Source organism: Cervus canadensis, chromosome 5 (genome assembly GCF_019320065.1).
Source record: "Cervus canadensis isolate Bull #8, Minnesota chromosome 5, ASM1932006v1, whole genome shotgun sequence".
NCBI lineage: Eukaryota > Metazoa > Chordata > Mammalia > Artiodactyla > Cervidae > Cervus > Cervus canadensis.
The window spans coordinates 82,366,595-82,387,443 of NC_057390.1; the positions used below are offsets into that span (position 1 = coordinate 82,366,595).

Genomic DNA, 20,849 nt, shown 5'->3' on the forward strand with positions numbered 1-20,849 from the left:
ATCTCCCCAAATTTGCTCAAACTCATGTTCATTGAGTCAGGGGTGCCATCCAACTGTCTCACTCTCTGTCACCCCCTTTTCCTCCTGCTTTCAATCTTTCCCAACATCAGGATCTTTTCTGGTGAGTCAGTTCTTCTTTGCATCAGGTGGCCAAAGAACTGGAGCTTCAGCTTTAGCCTCAGTCCTCCCAACAAACATTCAGGGTTGATTTCCTTTAGGATTGACTGGTTTGATCTCCTTGCTGCCCAAGGGGCCCTCAAGAGTCTTCTCTAGCACCACAAATCGTTTAACACTCTCCTCTGGAATCACCCCTTGTTGGGACTTGCATGAGTCCATCATCTTATGTGGTCACTCAGGCTCCTTCCTGCATGTCTTTTCTCTGACCTCCCTTTATTTTTATTGTCTCCATTCATTACCCACTGCTCTCTTGAGCTACACTGGAGGTTCATGGCTTTTGAGGGCTCACAGAACCCTTTGATTCTCTGTTGATCTCTCCTCCCAGAAAAAAATATGTGTATATTACATGTATATAAGATTTCTTTTCATATGATATCATCAAGGGGTTTGCAGGTCCGCCTAGACTCTTGGATTCCAGATTAAGAAGCCTTATCCATACACTTACCCAGAGATATTTCATCCACTTCCACAGGAACTACTTGTTCTTCATAACTCTTAAAAATTCAACTGTAGTGGAGAGGGATGAGTATATAGAATACAGAAGATTTTTAAGATAGTGAAACTAGTTTGTATCATATAATATTTTTGTAACATCTAATGGGAAAACTGAAATGAAAATTTGAGCCAACCCAATGCTATTACAATGAATACATGTCATTGTACACTTTTGTCCAAACCCATAGAATACCAAGAATGAACACCAAGAATGAAACCTAATAAAAACTACAAACTTTGGGTGGTAATGAAAATCAAATGATAATATAAATTGGGATTTGTTTCTGGACTCTTCTTTTCCATGATATATTTGTTGATTCTTCCTTCAGAAGCACACCATCTTCATTATGGTGACTTTATAGTAGGCCTTTAAATAGTCTCTAACTTTGTGGTTTTTTAAAAGTGTTTTGAAAATAATTTTTGTACTGCTACTCATTTTAGAATTAGCTTGTTAATTTCTACCAAAAAAAAAAAAAAAAAGCCTGCGGATGTTTTGCATTGAATCTATAGATTAGTGTGGGGAGAAGGAACATCTTCTCATTTATTTATTTATCTCCCCAAACTTCCACCCCCTTCCCCACCACCACGACCTGCTCTTGTGTTATCTACCACCATGCCTGACCCTGAAACTGGGAGGCACCTTTAACCTTGCCCTCTCCCTTAGCCCTAATGACAATCATGAAGGTCTGCTGATTTTTCTCATTGTCCTTAGTGGTACCATGTGCAGGCCTTCCTCATTCCTCACTCAGATAATGGCAATCACTGCTTACCAGCAGGACCCAGCAAATATAACTCAGAGATCAGCCTGAGAGGCTGCTTTTGCAAATCTGACCCCACCCATCTAGCTTGACACCCACTAGCTCAGGGGGAATTTCCAGTTGCCTTAACTTGACAAATACCAGTTCACTATCTGGCTCTTTTGCACCTTCTCGGCTGCATTTCCCAATATCCACTGCCCCTTCCTTTTCCTGAAAGCCTCCCCACCCCCTGAATGAGTTGGGGCCCCTTGTTGATGCACCCATCATGCCCAGTACATGGGACTGGGCACATAATGCAGGGTCTCTTGCTCAAAAATTGTTAAGAATTTCAAGATGCAACAGCAGAGTTGTAAACCAGGTGTGAGTGAGGCTCTTGTGAGCACGAGGCTCTTCATGACTGTACTGGGCCTTTGCACATCCCTTGCTTGTCACTGTCTGTGTTTCGATGGAGCAGGAAGCCCTAGGGCTCTGAAGAGCTCGGGCAGGTCATCTGTGAAGTGAGTTGCTTTTTTCCGAAACCAGTGGCTTTTGTTCCTTTGCTATAACCAGATCACTTTGAATGCTCTTAGAACAGAAAACATTGACTACTATTATAATCTAGCTGCTTAATTCTGACAACTGAGTCAACAAATAATTACATTCAATGAGGCCTGCTGTGATCAGGGTATTTCAAGATGAAATGAATTTGCTTGTGGTTTCGTCAGCCAGTGATCCCACTGCAAAGGTGGGGATGGTGATAAACCTTCAAGCACAGAAGTCACCAGTTTGGGGGTAGTATAATCAGCCCGTGCTCATTCTCAGTAAATATCTGTTCTTAGTCAAAGGATTCTACACATGAAACTCAGGTTTTCCAGGTGGCTTGGTGGTAACGAATCCACCTGCCAATGTAGGAGGCGGGTTCACTCCCTGGGTTGGGAAAATGCCCTGGAGAAGGAAACGGCAACAGACTCCAATATTCTTGCCTGAAAAATCCCATGGACAGAGGAGCCTGGCTGGCTACAGTCTGTGGGATCACAAAAGAGATGGACACGACTTAGTGAGTAAACAACAACAAATACATCAAACTTTCCAAAAAAGCTCCTTTAAATAGACAGGAAATGCATGCCCATGTGTATTTGGTGTTATTTACACAAAGTTTAAGTGTGTGATTGAAGGGGGAAATGTGCAGCGAGGTAGCATCCCACAGTCTGGGGCAAGATTTGGGGTGCTTGCTGTGATCTGGTTTGTTCTCAGGTCCTACCGAGAGTCTTCATGGTCAAGTATAAGAAGTCTTCTAGTCTGACTTGCTGCTACCTCCCCTGGCTTAATTTCTCCTGCTCAGGACTCCTTTTCAGCATGGACTGTGCTCTACGCAGTCTTTTATCTCTAATATGCATGAGGTCTGGAAATAGGTCCAGTATATGGCTAATGAATGGAACATAAAGGGAGGAAGAAAAGAGGGAAAGAATCAGAGGGGAGATTTCAGGGTTGGATTATATTATCTTGTGGAAATAAGATAACTTATATTACCCCCTACCACCATTACCTAGAGCAGACAATAAAACAAATCACAGCCTTACTTAACCTAAAGTTCAACTTAAGTTTGTCCATAATGTAGATAATAACTCATTCAGGTTTAAGATAGCTAAATGCCCGTATACGTAATACTAATGAAAACAAAAAATTAAAAAACTAGCAGAAACAATAATAAATTTATATTGATAACATTTATGAAAGTTGTTTTCTTAATAACATGTAACTCTGACTTTTTAAATTTAGTTGTTCATTTATTTATTCAACAGACTTGGAGTGTTTATGTGTTTACCTAAGGAACAGATTTCCATGATCAAACATTCTATAATCCACCATTGTCCATTTGTGGATTTAACATAATTAAAAAGGAAATCTTTTTAACAGCAAAAATATTAAGTCTATTCCTCTCTCTTTCTTGCCCAAGCTATATAAAATGGACAAAAAGCATAACACAAGGCCATGTGAAAATGCAGGGCAGCACCAATCTGCAAACTGTGTGTGCATTCCAGAAAACTTGAACATTATCTCATAATATTGACTCTGGAATCTGTGTGCCAATGCAGCCCACAGAGAAAGACTTACATGGTAGTATCTTATTTTCATATAATAATGTCATCTGCAAAGCATTTTCATAGGTGCAATGTCACTTCCAATCTGCCTTCTAGAACCCAACCACCTGAAGCAGACATACTGACAAATGCCTGAACACACAGTAGTAACTCAACAGCTACATTTTTTTTTGGCTGCACTGGGTCTTCACTGCTGCGCATGGGTTTTCTCTAGTTATGGCAAGTGGGGACTACTCTCCTGTTGAGGAGCTCGGGCTCTAGAGCATGCAGGTTTCAGTGGTTGTGGCACGTGGGCTTTACTTGCCCTGCACCATGCGGAATCTTCCCAGACCAGGCATCAAACTCCTGTCCCTTGCCCTGGCGGGTGGATTCTTAACCACTGGACCACCAGGGACATCCCTCAGTAGAAATTTGCTGAATGAGTACATGAGTGACTATGGTTACAGGACACATGATCAAGAGCAAAGTATTAAAAGAATACGAAAATTTATAGGTAAGTCCTAAAGGCATTTCAATCCAATAGCAGAATACACGTGTACTTAATTTAGTTTCTCAAATCCTTGCTGTAACTCAGGAGGGATTCTCTTCTTCTCTGGGTGGGAAAGACAACCTGTCCATGCCGACTGTGATGACAATGATGGTGATGGTGACAACTATACAAGCTGCACATGGTTAGGCAGAATTCCCAGATGACCCAATGTCCTTCACCTTTGCATAATTCCCTCCTCTGTAAATATGATATTATGTCACATCACATGGCAAAAAGGTTTTGCAAATGTAATTAAGGTTACTAATCAGTTGATCTTAAGATAGGGCTCACCCACTCACACGAGTCCTTCTCTGTTGGATGCAGAGGGGAAGTCTGAGACCTACTCTGGCTGGCTTGAAAGACTACAAGTGTCTATTCTGTGAGTTGCCCATGGCAGGAGAGGGGGGCGGCAGTCACAGGGGAAGAACTTGTGATCAGCTTCTGGGAACTAGGAGTGGCCCCTGGCTGGCAGTTCTCCAACTGCAGAACACTGAATTCTGCCAAAAGAAAGAATGATCTGGGAAGCCGCTTTCTCCCCAGAGCCTCCAGACCAGCCAGACTGGATGACACCATTGTTTCTGCCAGAGAACCAGCCATGCCATATTAGTCTTCTGGCATGCAGAGCTGTGGGTCAATATTGATACTGGTTTAAGCCACTACATCCCCTGGAAAAGGGAATAGCTACCACTCCAGTCTTCTGGCCTTGAGAATTCCATGGACAAAGGAAAGGAGCCTGGCAGGCTACAGTCCATGGAGTCGCAAAAAATTGGACATGAGCAACTTTCACTTCACTTTAAGCCACTACGTTTGTGGTAATTTGCTATTAAGTGAAAGTGAAGTCACTCAGTCGTGTCCGACTCTTTGTGACCCCATGGACTGTAGCCCACCAGGTTCCTCTGTCTGTGAGATTTCCCAGGCAAGAATACTTGACTGGGTTACCATTTCCTTCTCCAGGGGATTTTCCAGACCCAGGGATCGAACCCAGGTCTCCGGCATTGCAGGCAGACGCTTTACCGTCTGAGCCACCAGGGAATCCCAATTTGCTATTAGCAACAGAAAACCAATTCAGTTGTTGATGATATTTTTAAGGTGTGGAAAATTCCTTTGCAGGTTACGGGCAAGCCTGAGCGATGATTTAGAGAAACAGGGAAATAGGTGGGCTTGGCACCCTGGGCTGGGCAAGGTGTGGCCAGCCACTAGGAACTTCAGTATTCTGAAACGGGGTCTGACAGGCAGGAAGAAGACCATGCTATCAGCAAGAGCCTGAAAGAGCGTTATCTTTGGGAATCACTTAGAATAACATCTTCCTCTTTCATTCAACAAATTTATATTTGTTCTATTCTTAGTGTTGCGTGTAATTACATATATGTATAGCAGTTAGATGGATAAGTTTCCTGTTCTCAACGGGCTTCCATGCTACTGAGCATGGAGGAACCAGAGGATAAAAAAACTTTCATCAGTGTCTGACAGCCAAAGTCATTCCAGGTAATAAATGCAAGAAAGACAACAAAGCACATAAATGTGATGGAGGCAGCCAGGTGGGGGTGGGACTGCTGTGGGTCAGAGAAGGTATCCGGGAGTGGGGAGGGACATTTCAAATGAGATCCAGATGGTGCAAAGTGGCAAAATGCTAAGGTCAGAGCATTCTGGACAGGGAGAAGAGCAAGTGCAAAAACCCTGAGGTCAGAAAAGCAAGTAAATAATGTGGCCAAGTCATTGGGGAGAAAGAGGTAGGCTGAAGACAGGCGGTGGAGGATCACATCGGCATCAGGGAGGAGCTGGGATTTAAATGTGAGTGCACTGGGTTCTAAGAAGGAGAAGGGAATCATCTGATGTGGTGTTTCTAAAAGGTTGTTCGCAGGGTTAAGAGTCCGGGCAGGAGTGACAGCAGGGAGGCCAGGGGTGAGAGGCTTCAAGAGTTCTGGTTCTTGGGCCTCCCTGGTAGCCCAGTGGTAAAGAATCCACCTGCCAGTGTGGGAGACTCGGGTTCAATCCCTGATGGGGAAGATCCTGCACACCTTGGAGCAACTAAGCTTGTGGGTTGCAACTACTAAAGCCCTTGCACCCTAGAGCCTGTGCTCCACAAGAAGAATCAATGAAAAAAAAAAAAAAAAGCCTGCACACCACAACTAGAGACTCGCCCCTGCTCAACGCAACTAGAGAAAAGCTCACACAGCAGCAAAGACCCAGCCGAGCCACAAATCAATAAATCAATAAAAATAATTTTTTTAAAAAAAGAGTTCTGGTCCTGGTGGATAGTTGGGAAATCTATACACAAGCCTCCTGTAATACTCATGGAGAGAAAATGAGGAAGCGGGTTCCAGAAGAAACGGTGAAGCTCTATGGACCTAGCAGGAGGACTCTCAATATTGGCTGATTCTTAAAAGACAAGCAGGCAAGCAAACAAAAAACTTTTATTCTGAAGTAATTTTAGGTGAATTTAACTCAGATGACCATTTTATTTACTACTGTGGGCAGGAATCCCTTAGAAGAAATGGAGTAGCCATCAGAGTCAACAAAAGAGTCTGAAATGCAGTATTTGGATGCAATCTCAAAAACGAGAGAATGATCTCTGTTTCCAAGACAAACCATTCAATATCACGGTAATCCAAGCCTATGCCCTGACCAGTCACGCTGAAGAAGCTGGAGTTGAACATTTCTATGAAGACCTACAAGACATTTTAGAACACCCAAAAAAGATGTCCTTTTCATTACAGGGGACTGGAATGCAAAAGTAGGAAGTCAAGAAACACCTGGGGTAACAGACAAATTTGGCCTTAGAGTACAGAATGAAGCAGGGCAAAGGCTAGAGTTTTGCCAAGAGAACGCACTAGTCATAGCAAACACCCTCTTCCAACAACACAAGAGAAGACTCTACACAGGGACATCACCAGATGGCCAACACCGAAATCAGATTGATTATATTCTTTGCAGCCAAAGATGGAGAAGTACTATACAGTCAGCAAAAACAAGACCAGGAGCTGACTGTGGCTCAGATGATGAACTCCTTATTGCCAAATTCAGACTTAAATTGAAGAAAGTGGGGAAAACCACTAGAATGTTCAGGTATGACCTAAATCAATCCCTTATGATTACACAGTGGAAGTGAGAAATAGATTTAAGGGACTAGATCTATAGACAGAGTGCCTGATGAACCATGGATGGAGGTTTGTGACATTGTACAGGAGACAGGGATCAAGACCATCCCCCCCCCCAAAAAAATGCGAAAAAGCAAAAAGGCTGTCTGAGGAGGCCTTACAAATAGCTGTGAAAAGAAGAGAAGTGAAAAGCAAAGAAGAGAAGGAAAGATACACTCATTTGAATGCAGAGTTACAAAGAATAGCAAGGAGAGATAAGAAAGCCTTTCTCAGTGATCAATGCAAAGAAATAGAGGAAAAATAAGAGAATGGGAAAGACTAGAGATCTCTTCAAGAAAATTAGAGATACCGAGGGAACATTTCATGTAAAGATGGGCTCAATAAAGGACAGAAATGGTATGGACCTAACAGAAGCAGAAGATATTAAGAGAACACTCAAAAGAACTATATAAAAAAGATCTTCACGACCCAGATAATCGCTACAGTGTGATCACTCACCTAGAACCAGACATCCTGGAATGTTAAGTCAAGTGGACCTTAGGAAGCATCACTATGAACAAAGCTAGTGGAAGTGAAGGAATTCCAGTTGAGCTATTTCAAACTCTAAAAGATGATGCTGTGAAAGTGCTGCACTCAATATGCCAGCAAATTTGGAAAACTCAGCAGTGGTCACAGGACTAGAAAAGGTCATTTTTCATTCCAATCCCTAAGAAAGGAAATGCCAAAGAATGCTCAAACTACCACACAATTGCACTCAACTCACACGCTAGCTAAGTAATGCTCAAGATTCTCCAAGCCAGGCTTCAGCAATACGTGAACCGAGAACTTCCAGATGTTCAAGCTGGTTTTAGAAAAGGCAGAGGAACCAGAGATCAGATGCCAACATCCGCTGGGTCATCGAAAGAGCAAGAGAATTCCAGAAAAAGATCTAATTCTGCTTTATTGACTATGCCAAAGCCTTTGACTGTGTGGATCACAATAAACTGTGGAAAATTCTGAAAGAGATAGGAATACCAGACCACTTGACCTGCCTCTTGAGAAACCTATATGCAGGTCAGGAAGCAACAGTTAGAAGCGGACATAGAACAACAGACTGGTTCCAAATTGGGAAAGGAGTACGTCAAGGCTATATATTGTCACTCTGCTTATTTAACTTATATGCAGAGTACATCATGAGAAACACTGGACTGGATGAAGCACAAGCTGGAATCAAGATTGCCGGGAGAAATATCAATAACCTCAGATATGCAGATGACACCACTCTTATGGCAGAAGTGAAGAAGAACTAAAGAGCCTCTTGATGAAAGTGAAAGAGGAGAGTGAAAACGTTGGCTTAAAGCTCAACATTCAGAAAACTAAGATCATGGCATCTGGTCTCATCACTTCATGGCAAATAGATGGGGAAACAGTGGAAACAGTGGCTGACTTTATTTTGGGGGGCTCCAAAATCACTGCAGGTGGTGACTGCCGCCATGAAATTAAAAGATGCATACTCCTTGGAACGAAAGTTATGATCAACCTAGACAGCATATTAAAAAACAGAGACATTACTTTGCCAACAAAGGTCTGTCTAGTCAAGGTTATGGTTTTCCAGTAGTCATGTATGGATGTGATAGTTGGACTATAAAGAAAGCTGAGCGCCAAAGAATTGATGCTTTTGAAGAGTTGGAGAAGACTTTTGAGAGTCCCTTGGATAGCAAGGAGGTCCAACCAGTCCCTCCTAAAGGAGAACAGTCCTGAGTGTTCATTGGAAGGACTGATGTTGAAGCTGAAACTCCAGTACTTTGGCCACCTGATGTGAAGAGCTGAGTCACTGGAAAAGACCCTGATGCTGGGAAAGACTGAGGTCAGGAGGAGAAGGTGACAGAGGATGAGATGGTTAGATGGCATCCCCGACTTGATGGACATGAGTTTGAGTAAATTTCGGGAGTTGGTGATGAACAGGGAGGCCTGGCATGTTGTGGTCCATGGGGTCGCAAAGAGTCAGACACGACTGTGTGACTGAACTGAACTGAACTGAAGACATTAACGCTAGTGCAGTTCTTATTAAGTAAACTACAGATTTCATTCACATTTTACAAGTTTTTCCACTAACGTCATCTTTCTGTTCCAGGATTCAATCCAGGACACTGCCATGTTGCATTTAGGACTTAATTCTTTCTAGTATTTTATTTAAGGATGCACAAATGTAAACCCAGCTATAAGTTTATTAGGCTTTTAGCTCTTGTATTACTGTACACCAAAACAAATAGATACATTATTTTTATGCAAAATTGAAAAATTTAAAACAAATATAACTCAAATTAATTTACTATGATGATTGATACATTTTTTTAAACCAAAATCAATTGCTGCTTTGCTAAATGAACATGCAGCACTGCTACGGCCTGAGGGCTTTCACATTCTCTATCCCTAACCTATTTACTTCTTCCCACCACTGTTATCGATTTGATCAACTGCAAAACCTTATTTCACACAGCAGGCCATGACATCATTGGGTTTTCAGTAGGCTCAGACTTGCCCCCTACTGTATTTTTTCACACTATCACCTCTCCTTCCAACCACTGAACTGAGACAATAAAAGCAGTGGCACGTGGAACCAGTGAACTGTGAACTTAAATGCAAACTTGGTGATGGTATGAGCAGTAGTACTTTTCAGAAGATGCCAACCAGAGAATCAGATATGCTTATATCAACTGTTTAAAAGGTTACTGTTGAAAAAAAAAAGAAGAAAAAACCCGAGATGCTATTTTATAAATACATCTGTAAGCCCTAGTTCAAGAAACACTGCAGTGAGGTTACATGTAACGCATGATGAGAATCTAAGTTATTTAAAGTCTCCTGGAGATGAAGGAGATTGAGCGGCAGTTACTGATGTACACAGGGGGGGTGCAGGGGGTGAAAGTCGTCAGAAGAGCAGGTGCAAAGACTTGAAGGAGGCGTGAGAGAAGGTCTTGCATTTTTCTACTTTTACTTTTTATTGGAGTTCAGCTGCTTTGCAGTGTTAATTTCTACTGTACGACAAAGCGAATCAGCTATCAGTTCAGTTCAGTTCAGTTGCTCAGTCTTGTCTGACTCTTTGCGACCCCATGGACTGCAGCATGCCAGGCCTCCCTGTCTGTCACCAACTCCCGGAGTTTACTCAAACTCATCTCTATTGAGTTGGCGATGCCATCGAATCGGCTATACGTATACATATATTCCCCCTTTCTTGGATTTCCTCCCCTTTTAGGTCACCAGAGAGCAATGAGTAAAGTCCCTTGTGCTCTAGAGTAGGCTCCAGTCAGTTGTCTATCTCATCCATCGTATCAATAGCGTATATGTGTCAGTCCCAGTCGGGGGTCTCATATTTTTCAAGCTGTATGTATTGCAGCTCGGAGAGTCTAGGGAGTGAGGGTGCGGGTAAGAGAGGTGCTGGGGAGGGGCCAGCACCAGGTGTGGTGGCGGGGAAAGTCAGAAGGGGGCAGCCAGGTTGTTCAGATGTGGGGAGAACTACAATGCTTTGAGTTGGAGTGTTAATGTGATTGGGTTTGCCTGTTAGAGACATGACTTTGTCTCCTGTGAGAGACAGATATGAGGAACAAAGATCAGAACAAAAGGATTTTGTTGGGCCAGGTGGGAGAGGATGAGATTTGATCTCGTCTCACACTGGGAACACAGAAGAATGAATTCGACATCTGAAAGGTAGAATCAAAAAGATTTGGAGAATAATGGGCTGTGGAAGTAGGAAATTGGGAGAGGGATCTTGAAGGCTGCTTGAAGGTTTCTGGAATGGCAACTAATAACACAGCATTTAAAGTTATTTAGAGTCTACAACTTGATTTTTTTTTCCTTAAACTGTTTTTAATGTTTTGGTTCCCCAGCATTAATAACAACAACTAGTGCACTGTGCTTACTATGTCAGGAACTGTTCTAAGTGCCCCATATGTATTTTATTGAATCTAGAAGCTCATTAACTATAAGATGCACCATTATCCCATGTACTATTAGAAGAAAAATTACTGTCAATTAAATATTCTTGACACACAAGACACATCCTGATTTCAAAGTAACAGATATCCTGGACTCAATGATTTATGGCATGCAGTCATTTTATCTTTACGTCAAGCCCTCTGAAGTAGGTTCTGTAATTATCCTCATTGTTCAAATGAGGAAACAGAGGCATAGAGATTACAAAACTTGTTCTCTCCAGTCTCTATCCAGGTAGCCAGTGGTAGGGCCAGAATTTGGATCCAGGCAGTGTAGCTTTAAAGTCTGTGCTCTTAGCTCCAAGGATAGGTATTGAATAAAGCACCACATTCAAGTTCATCCTAGTCTAACGACTGAATATTTGTGTTAGGGATGAAACTAGAAACACCTGAGAAGCAGCACCTGCTCTGTAGTTCCATCCTCAGGGGAAAACAACTCTATAAAACACTGGATTGAACCCTCAGGCCAGTGACTGCGGGGAGGGCGCCATCCTGGCACCGACGACCGAGAACACCTTGTTCTACCTGGCGGAGAACACTGCATTCCTTCAAGTGTGTTTCCTGACTCTAAGCTATGACATTTCTTGTGGAGAGACAAGGTGTATAACTGGGCATGTTTGGAACAACCATCATCTGTCAGACAGCTGTGCTGTTTTCAATATTCCAAAGGCCAAAACGTAGGTAACAAATAACTAGGACTTTGGGTCAGGATGAGAGTGATTAATTGTTACCTTTTTAAATCAAGAAATCTTTACTGAGAGCATGCTATGTGCCAGGCACTGGGGTAGGCCCAGGAAACCCAGAGATGAATTAAGGCCCAGACTTGTCATCACGTCTAGATGGAAGGGGTGGTCAGACAAGTACGTTACAACCCACAGAAGTAATTGTCATGGACTGACTTCAAATCTTTCAAAATAATCCAAGGATGAGGAAGTGGTGAGGGTGTAGCTGAAACATGATGGTTCATGTGTGAATTGTTGAAACTTGGTTTTACATATATGACTTCAATACACTATTATACTTCTAAATACGTAAAACAAAATCCCTATAATATGATAAATGAGGGAGAAAGAAAACAACAGGGTGAAGAACACATTCAAAAGGACTCTACAGCACATGGAAAAAACCTAAGGGTTCATCAACAGATAAATTCTGTGTGTGTGTATGTCCATCTACACGTACAGTGGAAAACTATTCAGGCACAAGAATGAAATCTTGCCATATGCAGCAACATGGAAGAACTTGGGGCGCAGTATGCTAAGTGAAATAAATCAGTCAGAGAAAGATAAATATGTATGATATTGCTTATATATGTATTATGTTTATTCTAAAAACTACAGCAAACTAGCTGTAACAAAAGAATGTAACAAAAGAAGCAGAGAGAGAGAACAAACTAGTGGTTATCAGTTAGAGGGACAATAAAGGGGTGGGCGAGTGGGAGATACAAACCACTGGGTGTAAGATAGGCACAAGGATGTATTTATAACATAGGGAATATAACCAATATTTTGTAATAACGGTAAACTACAAATAATTGTAAAAGTCAATATTTCATAGTAACCTTTAAAAATTGTTTAGAAATTAATTTTTTAATTTTTAAAAAGGAGACCATCCCAAGTTTAATTAAAGAAAGAAAGTTTTACGGGCTTTATTTTAAAAATGACATTTTAATTAGCCTTGAGAGATTGTGACTTAAAAGGAAAACAGTGCCTGAAGGAAACTGCCAAGAATAGGCATCTAGCATAGCATGGCATCCATGTTCATTATTTATTATTTGTAGGATTTTGTGTATTTTGGTAATAAAAATCTACTAAAAAAGGCGTTTATTCAGTACAGTGAAAGCATAGGAGAATGAGAAAAATATTCTACTCCAAGAATTCTTAAGTCCTCAGATCTAGGCAACAGTAAAGTTAGGTCTCTAAGTAACTGGATGATCAGCAGAGAAAGGTTGTGAACCTTCTGAAAACGATACGTAAGTGAGGGGCTGTGACTGTCAATACCGCCACACACCCGTCTCGTAAGATATCAGGTTCAAATCCACTTCATTCCTGATCACTTTTCCTTTTTATCTTAGTACATTTTAAAAGAAATATATCCTTATTTAGTGTAATTGCCAGGAAGGAAAAAAATCTTTCTCTACCCTTCTAGGTTCCTTTGGCTGGCTTAAGAATTAAACTGACATCAGACAGATTAATATGAGAAAAATCAAACAAAAGTGTACTAACATGAATACATGGGAGAGACTCAGGGAAACTACTCACTCAACGCGCCGAAACAGTCAAAACCCTCACCTTAAATACCCTCACTGCTGCTGCCGCTTAGTTGCTAAGTCCTGTCCAATTCTTTGGGACTCCATGGACGGTAACACACCAAGCTCCTCTGTCCATGTAATTTTCCAGGCAAGAATACTGCTTGTTGTTGTTCAGTCGATAAGTCGTGTCTGACTCTCTGTGACCCCATGGAATGCAACACACCAGATCTCCCTGTCCTTCACTCTATCTCCCAGAGTCTGCTCAAACTCATGTCCACTGAGTCGGTGATGCAATCCAACCATTCCATTCCCTGTCACCTCCTTCTCCTCCTGCATGAATAGTATAAAAAGGCAAAAAGAACACTGGAGTGGGTTGCCATTTCCTACTCCAGAGGATCTTCCTGACCTAGGGACTGAAGCCAAGTCTCTTGCATTGGTAGGTGGATTCTTTACCACTGAGCCACCTGGGAGGTCCAAATGCCATCGTTAGCTAAAGACAAAAAATTGTTTTGGGTGATGGTTTGAGACTTCAAAGGCGAGGAGGGCAACTGACATGGTGATTAAAAAGCAAATGTTGCTAAACAAATAAATGCTTGCTGGGTACTTCAGAGACAATGGGACACCAAAAAGAATTTTAACAGACTTTGCTAGGTTCTTCCCTGTCCACCACACCTAGTTCATACTATAGTTATCTCTGGTGACAGCTCCCTTCCTAGAACAGGTCCTCTGGCTACATTCTGCTAGACAGAGAAGGGGAAGGTCAAAAGTCTCTTCCCATGTCTTTTGGGCTGTGATTGTTTTCAGATGGAAATAATGCACATGACAAAGAGACATATTGGGGTGGCGAATTTTTTTTTCTTTTTCATAATATTTGTTTTTATTTATTTCTTTGACTGTGTTGGGTCTTAGTTGCAGCATGTGGGATCTACTACCCTGACCAGGGATCGAACCCCAGGCACCCTGCATTGGGGGCATGGAGCCTTAGCCACTGGACCACCAGGGAAGTCCCCAGGGGGGGCGAATTTTGCTCTTCTATGGACGAATGCCAAATCCAGATGAAGGGACTTTCCCGGTGCATGCGGTGGATAGCAATCCGCCTGCCAATGCTGGGTTCCATCAGGGGGCTTCCCTGGTGGTTCAGATGGTAAAGCATCTGCCTGCAATTCGGGAGACCCGGGTTCAATCCCTGGGTTGGGAAGATCCCCTAGAGAAGGAAATGACAACCCACTCTAGTACCCTTGCCTGGAAAATCCCACGGACAGAGGAGCCTAGTAGACTACAGTCCATGGGGTCGCAAAGAGTCGGACACGACTGAACGACTTCACAGTCAGGGGTCTGGGAAGATCCCACATGCTGCTGAACAGCCAAGCCCACCCGCTGGCCGCAACCACTGAGCCTGCAAACCCAGAGCTTCACAAAAGAAGACATCGCACTGACATCAAGCATCGCAGTGAAGCCCAAGCCATCACAAAAAAGCGCCACACCCATCCAACCCCCACAACTACATAAATCACATGCAGCAAAGAAAACTGATTGCAGCCAATTGATAAATACTTCTGGGAAAAAAACCTTCATTTAATTATTTAATTTTCATCTTTGGCCACTCCATGCAACACGCGGGACCTTAGTTCCCCGAGCAGGGATTGAACCCGTACCACCTGAAGAGGAAGCCCAGGATCGTCGGGGCAGTCCCCCCAAATATTTTTTTTTAATACATCAATCTCCAAAAGCATTTATTTTTATGGGAAGAGTGCAGAAACACCAGTGAGAACGGAATTTTACTTCCACTCCGCGTTTGCTCACAGGTCTCCTCCACCTGGCTTCATTGACTGGGACCCTCTCCCCCACAAGGCTTCCAGTCAGCCCGGCCAGCCACGCCCTCCAGGGTACCTCGACGCTTCGGCCCGGGCAGGGACGCTAAGAGCTTCCTGCGTCTCCCTGCCGTGAGGGTTCCGGCCCTGCCCTTCTTCACATGGCTCCCAGGGCACTGCCATCTCTCCTAAAGCCTCATCGGATCCTCTTCCCTAATTCCGTCACTTCCGGGGTCGGCCATTTTTTCCTTCCCCCACCGGCACCTGGAAGTGCGTAATCACCCAGCGCCGGCGCCGGCGCCCGCGCCTCACGCTGCTCAGGCGCTCGGGGAGGCTTTCTTAAGTTTTTGACGCTCGCTTGCGCCGCTGGGAGAGGGTCCCGGACAGGAACCGGGATTGTTGCCTCCTCGGCGCCGCCATGCAGGTCTCCAGCCTCAACGAGGTGAAGATTTACAGTCTCAGCTGCGGCAAGTCCCTTCCCGAGGTGAGTCAGGTCGGGTCCTCCTCCTCGCGGGAGGCCCCTCTGTCCTCCGCCCGGTCCCTGGCAGTTTCTGCTGGGCCCTGGCCGGCCCCAGACCGGGAAGGCCCAGAGGTGAGGGATGGTACCTGGGGAAGCTGGTCGGTGCTGGGAGACGACGACCGCGCCGGAAATTGGGCCTCGGGGTAATCAGGATGGATGAGTTTTTCTTGAACTCTTTTGGGGGAAAGTTCTCTAGACAGAGGAAGTATCCCTTTGGACTTGTATGGATATTCATAGCCGCTGCTACAACCAAGGAGGAAAACGTAGACAGGTTGGTTGACAGATATTTCTCCCCCGTTTAAATGCCCCTCATCAGCTCCCCTGGTGGCTCAGACGGTAGTAAAGAATATGCCTACAATGGGGAGATCCAGGTTTGTTCCCTGGGTCCTGAAGATCCGCTAGAGAAGGGAAGGGCAACCCACTCCAGTGTTGTTGTCTGGAGAATCCCTCGGACTGAGGAACCTGGTGGGCTACAGTTCCTGGGGTCGCAAAAAAGCCGGATAGGACCGAGCCACTAACACTCACTTTTTTCAGCTGTTCGTTGAATTTCTGTTATATGCCAAGTTCTAGAAATACAGCAGTGAAGGAAAATGCAGGCTTTGCCGCTGCAGAATTTATGACATGGACGGTATTTTTGGACCTTGCTGAAGTTAACTTGATATCACTGAGTCTTTGGACGTCAAAACTGGAAGGGGCTTGGAAAGTTAGCAGTTCTCTTCCAATCTTTTCATGTTAGAAATAGGGGAAAAAGTTCCAGGGAGGGGAAAGGTGACTTGTCCAGGGGTCACACACCTAGGCTCTGAGGCTTCGATGTTATTTCTTAAGAGTGATGGTCAAGTCACTGCGGAAGCACTACCAGTGAGAAGAAACTTTTCGCAGAAGCTCTTTCCCACTTGAAACTACTTGTTAGACAGTTGTTTTTAAAACATGGCCCTTCCTACATGCTGCTGTTGGTCTGAGTTCTGCCCTTGGGAATCAGAATAAATGTAGCTTTTTCTTGTGTCTGACCCCAAAAGGTTTGGAGCCAGCGTTGAGTTTCTTCTCAGAATTCACCTTAAATAACTCCTTCTCCAGCTGTCACACAGCATGATCCCTCTCAGTTTGTTCTTTTCCTCCGTGCATCTCCTGGGATGTGAGTACGTGCAGGCAGCCCTGAGCTAAGTGTTGGGATACGTGATGAACTGGTCCGATATGGTTTCCTGTTGGAGAAAAGGGTAATAAGTAAGCAAATAGAACAACTTCAGATACCGATAAATGCTTTGAGTGCTGAGTGTCTATAAGAGAGCTCTTGTGAATGAAGTGTTCAGAGAAAGTGGTTTGGATTAAAGCCTTGAGGGCAGTCGTCTCTACAAGAGGCAACCTTTGAGCAGAAACTTGAATGATGAAAAGGATGGAGTCTTGTGAAGATAAGGGGAAAGGAAGAGTTTTTTTGTGCTGAGAGAACAGGTGTCAGTGACCCACAATGGAATGCACTTGGCACATTGGAGACACAGAAGCACCACGGTGGTGGCTGTGGAATGCTCAGTGAGGTGGGAGAGTGGGGGCAGATGAGACTGAAGAGATGGGCCTTGTAGGCTCAGGTAGAAAGTTAGGGCTTTATTCTTAATGCTATTGGAAGCTGTTGTTGGGTTTCAGACTGGCTACTCCACGTCAGATTACTGCAGCTGGGGAGAGTGAGTGGGGATGAGTTAGATGATCCAGCTGAGAGACTGATGCTTGGGCTAGGATGGTAGCAAAGGAGATACTAAGATTTGGTGGAGTAAAGGAGGTGTTTTGGAGATAGGCTAGTGGCGCTTGCTAGTGGGTTGAATAGCTGTAGGGACTTGAGGTGAAAGGAAGGAAAGAATCCAGAGAGGACTCTTAGGGTTTGGATCTGAATGACTGGGGACACCGTGTTGCTCATAGTTGAAATGGAGAATTGAGCACATTGTGGGTCAAGGGGAAAGTAGTGGGCAAAAGAGATCAAAATTTTATTTCTTGATATTGAAGTTTTGACGTTCTAATAAACATCAGATGGAAATGTTGAGTCAACAGGTATGTGTATCCTGCCATGGGAATCTCTGAATCTTCTTTTAAAGTAAATCTGACTTATCAACAAATTGCCTATTTTGCTTTACCTACTTTAAATGTAAAATCCACTAGGGTTCTTTTTTTCTCCCCCTAATGACGGCAAGGTGCCTGTCCAGTGGGAGATTTAGGTTATCAGCATCTCTGGAGCTCTTTTGCTGGGTTTCAGGTTAAATTATTTGGCACTGGTAAAGTACCATTCTCTATTAGTGGTGCTTTTTATAGAACACAAAGAGGATGCCTGGAATCAGTGACAACTTTCAGGGCTTTGGTGAAGTTTTAAAACTTAGACTGATTCATTCCTGTACTAGTGTGCAGGACAGACTCTGTCTAGTGTGCTGTCCTGGAGTGCTGTCAGTTTGTACAGAAACTCCAGCATGAATTGTTTTTCCTTCCTGTCATCACTGTGGTACAGAATTTCTGACCCTTTTAAGGTCCCAGGCTCTCATTTAGAAGGCAGTCTCCATCCCCTCCTCTTTGCTCCGTGGTCATGATGTATGAGCATCCCTCATAGCATGGGAATTATAGCATTGGGCTTCCCTCATAGCTCCATTGGTAAAGAATCCGCCTGCAATGCAGGAGACCCCTGTTGATTCCTGGGACGGGAAGATCTGCTAGAGAAGGGATAGGCTACCCACTCCAGTATCCTTGGGCTTCCCTGGTGACTCAGCTGGTAAAGAATCTGCCTGCAGTGCGGGAGACCTGGGTTGGGAAGATCCTCTGGAGAAGGGAAAGGCTACCCACTCCAGTATTATGGACTGTATAGTCACAAAGAGTCAGACACAACTGAGAGACCTTCACTTTCACTTTTCATGATGTATGAGACGAGCTGTTGAGTGAACTGGCCTCTTCTTGAGCATAACTTCTGAGAAGAGGAAATTGAATGCCCTATTAAAGGAGAAGCCCTGGTAATATACCTCTGTTTTGCTTGTCTTTTGTTGTTCTTTAGTTGTTCAGTTGTTTCTAACTCTTCGCAACCCTGTGGACTGCAGCCCACCAGTCTCTTCTGTCCATGGGATTTTCCAGGCAAGAATATTGGAATGGGTTGCCATTTCCTTCTGCAGGGGATCTTCCCGACCCAGGGATCGAACCCGGGTCTCTTGCATTGGCAGGTGGACTCTTTACCACTGAGCCACCAGGGGAGCCCTTTGCTTGTGTTAGTGTGATGTAAAAGAACATATCGAGTGCTCAGAAATAAAGTTTAACATCACCTTTAGTTGAAGCATTATTGCCTCAAATGAAATCAGAACAATATAATCACAAAGACTAGTGTAAACCCACAAATCAGTGTTCTGAAGACAAAGGCAGGAGGAAAACTCTGGCTTGGAGTCAAGCCCTTCAAAGAGTGACACGTGTGCCAGTGTCCACCCTTCCTCAGGTATCACACATCACAGTGAGGGTCTTTAGGGGTGGGTCTGCATGACCAAAGAGCCCTAAAGATTGTAATGTCTGGTGTCTAACATGGGCTGTACGTTGGGTTTGTGCTTTTAGAAATGATATCTATTAATCTTTCTCTTGGTTTTCTTTGATTTCTTGAGCATATGTTTTCTTAACCTCATGATTATTGACACTTTGGGAGGGACAGTGCTTAGCGTACAGGCTGTCCTGTGCGTTGTAGGAGGTTTGGCAGCATCCCTAACGTCTACCCACTAGATGCCAGGAGTGCCCACCCCACCCCATTGTGCTACCAAATACGCTTTAAGAGTTGCCAGATGCCCTTTGGAGGCAAAATTGCCCCTGGTTGAAAACCACTGCTTTAAGGTAATTGTACTTTATTAGTGCTTCATCATTGGACCTTTTCATGCAATGAGATTATATTGCTAGCTAAAATAAGGTATAGTAATTACAGAACTAAATGTGGTGTCTGTGAATATGACTTTTAAGAGTATCACTTCTTTATTATCAAGTCTCAGCTATTTATCTAGTTTTATATTTTGTAAAAAATGTGTTTATTTGAGACAGTTTCTCCATTTAATGTTTTGCTTTTTGAAATTTCACTTCAAGTGGTTCCATGTGTTAGTTATAACCCATAATGTTTGAGGCTTACTGCTTTCCCTTAGGTTGATTAGATGAACTAGTTTTCTCTTGTGTAAAATATGGTAGTCCTTAAAATTTATTGTCTAGTAAAGGAAAATGCATACCAGAAAAAAATCCATTATGCCAGGATGTAACAGTAGGGTTAGGACTACAGAGTGTTTTCCTTTTCTCTGTTACATAATCCTTTAAGGTTCCAGTTTTTTATATGAGCATGTATTATTTTTTGTAAGCAGAGAGACAGTTCACGTAAATGTGTTTTAAAATGAAGTCTCTTCATTTTCTTTAAGTGGCTTTCTGACAGGAAGAAGAGGGCACTTCAGAAGAAAGATGTCGGTGAGTAGAATTTTTTTTTTCATTTCAGCCACATTTGTGATCCATGTTATAATGCTTTTACTCACTTATTGTTTAAGTGAATGTTCACAAAAACACAGTGGGATTCGTGCAGTGGGAAATAAACATTCTTGTCTTTTCCCTCTGAAGAAAACTTGTTGTGGTAAATACAGTCCTGTGGGCATGGGGTTTGATTTTTACCTACTCACACGGCAGTCGGTTAGCCTCTTACTGTTTCATGGATGATGGCAGAAGTCATAAGACTCCTGGATCAGAGACAAGGACCCCATGAGTCATGTGGCACAGCAAATAGCGTGAACACCAGCGTTCTTCGGTCACTTCCCTGCCCAAAGTCCCATGGGGGCACTCAGGGTGGCCCAGATGGTTGCTCTGCATGCAGTAGGTTTGTGCTACAGCTGAGGAACACTGAACATAGGGGTCCACCGCCTTTAAAGCAAGCAGTAAGCCAGCTGGCTCTTTGTCTAGAGGAGACTCACTCATAAAGCTTCCCAGCTGCATAAATAATGCTGAGAAATGACTCAGGTAATGGACTGGCCGGGGCCTTACAGTCTTGCCATACCCACTGAAGCAATCCTAGAAGGACTAACTGTCCTAACGGTTCCATAATCGCTTTATTTTCCAGCGTATTAAAATCTTTTTCCGTTTGTTAAATCCATCTGTCAGTTTTTGAGATGCAGAGTTGTTGAACCTTTTCTTTCTAAACAAA

General features: G+C 43.5%; 2 protein-coding genes across 3 annotated transcripts in view; one reads left to right on the forward strand and one right to left on the reverse strand.

The window, feature by feature from the left end:
* ATP6V1C2 (ATPase H+ transporting V1 subunit C2) overlaps nt 1–15,370 on the reverse strand; it is an 83,109-nt gene extending 67,739 nt beyond the window's left edge. The window contains exon 1 of one of the 2 annotated variants that reach the window (XM_043469357.1): nt 15,248–15,370. The gene's annotated coding sequence lies outside the window, so the exon portion shown is untranslated. The remainder of the gene's footprint in view (nt 1–15,247) is intronic. The other variant, XM_043469358.1, reaches the window with a different exon arrangement.
* Nucleotides 15,371–15,440: 70 nt separating this feature from the next.
* NOL10 (nucleolar protein 10) overlaps nt 15,441–20,849 on the forward strand; it is an 85,560-nt gene continuing 80,151 nt past the window's right edge. Inside the window, exons 1-2 of the mRNA XM_043469347.1 lie at nt 15,441–15,652; nt 20,080–20,125. Coding sequence (XP_043325282.1) covers nt 15,587–15,652; nt 20,080–20,125 — 112 coding nt within the window. The 5' untranslated portion in view covers nt 15,441–15,586. The remainder of the gene's footprint in view (nt 15,653–20,079; nt 20,126–20,849) is intronic.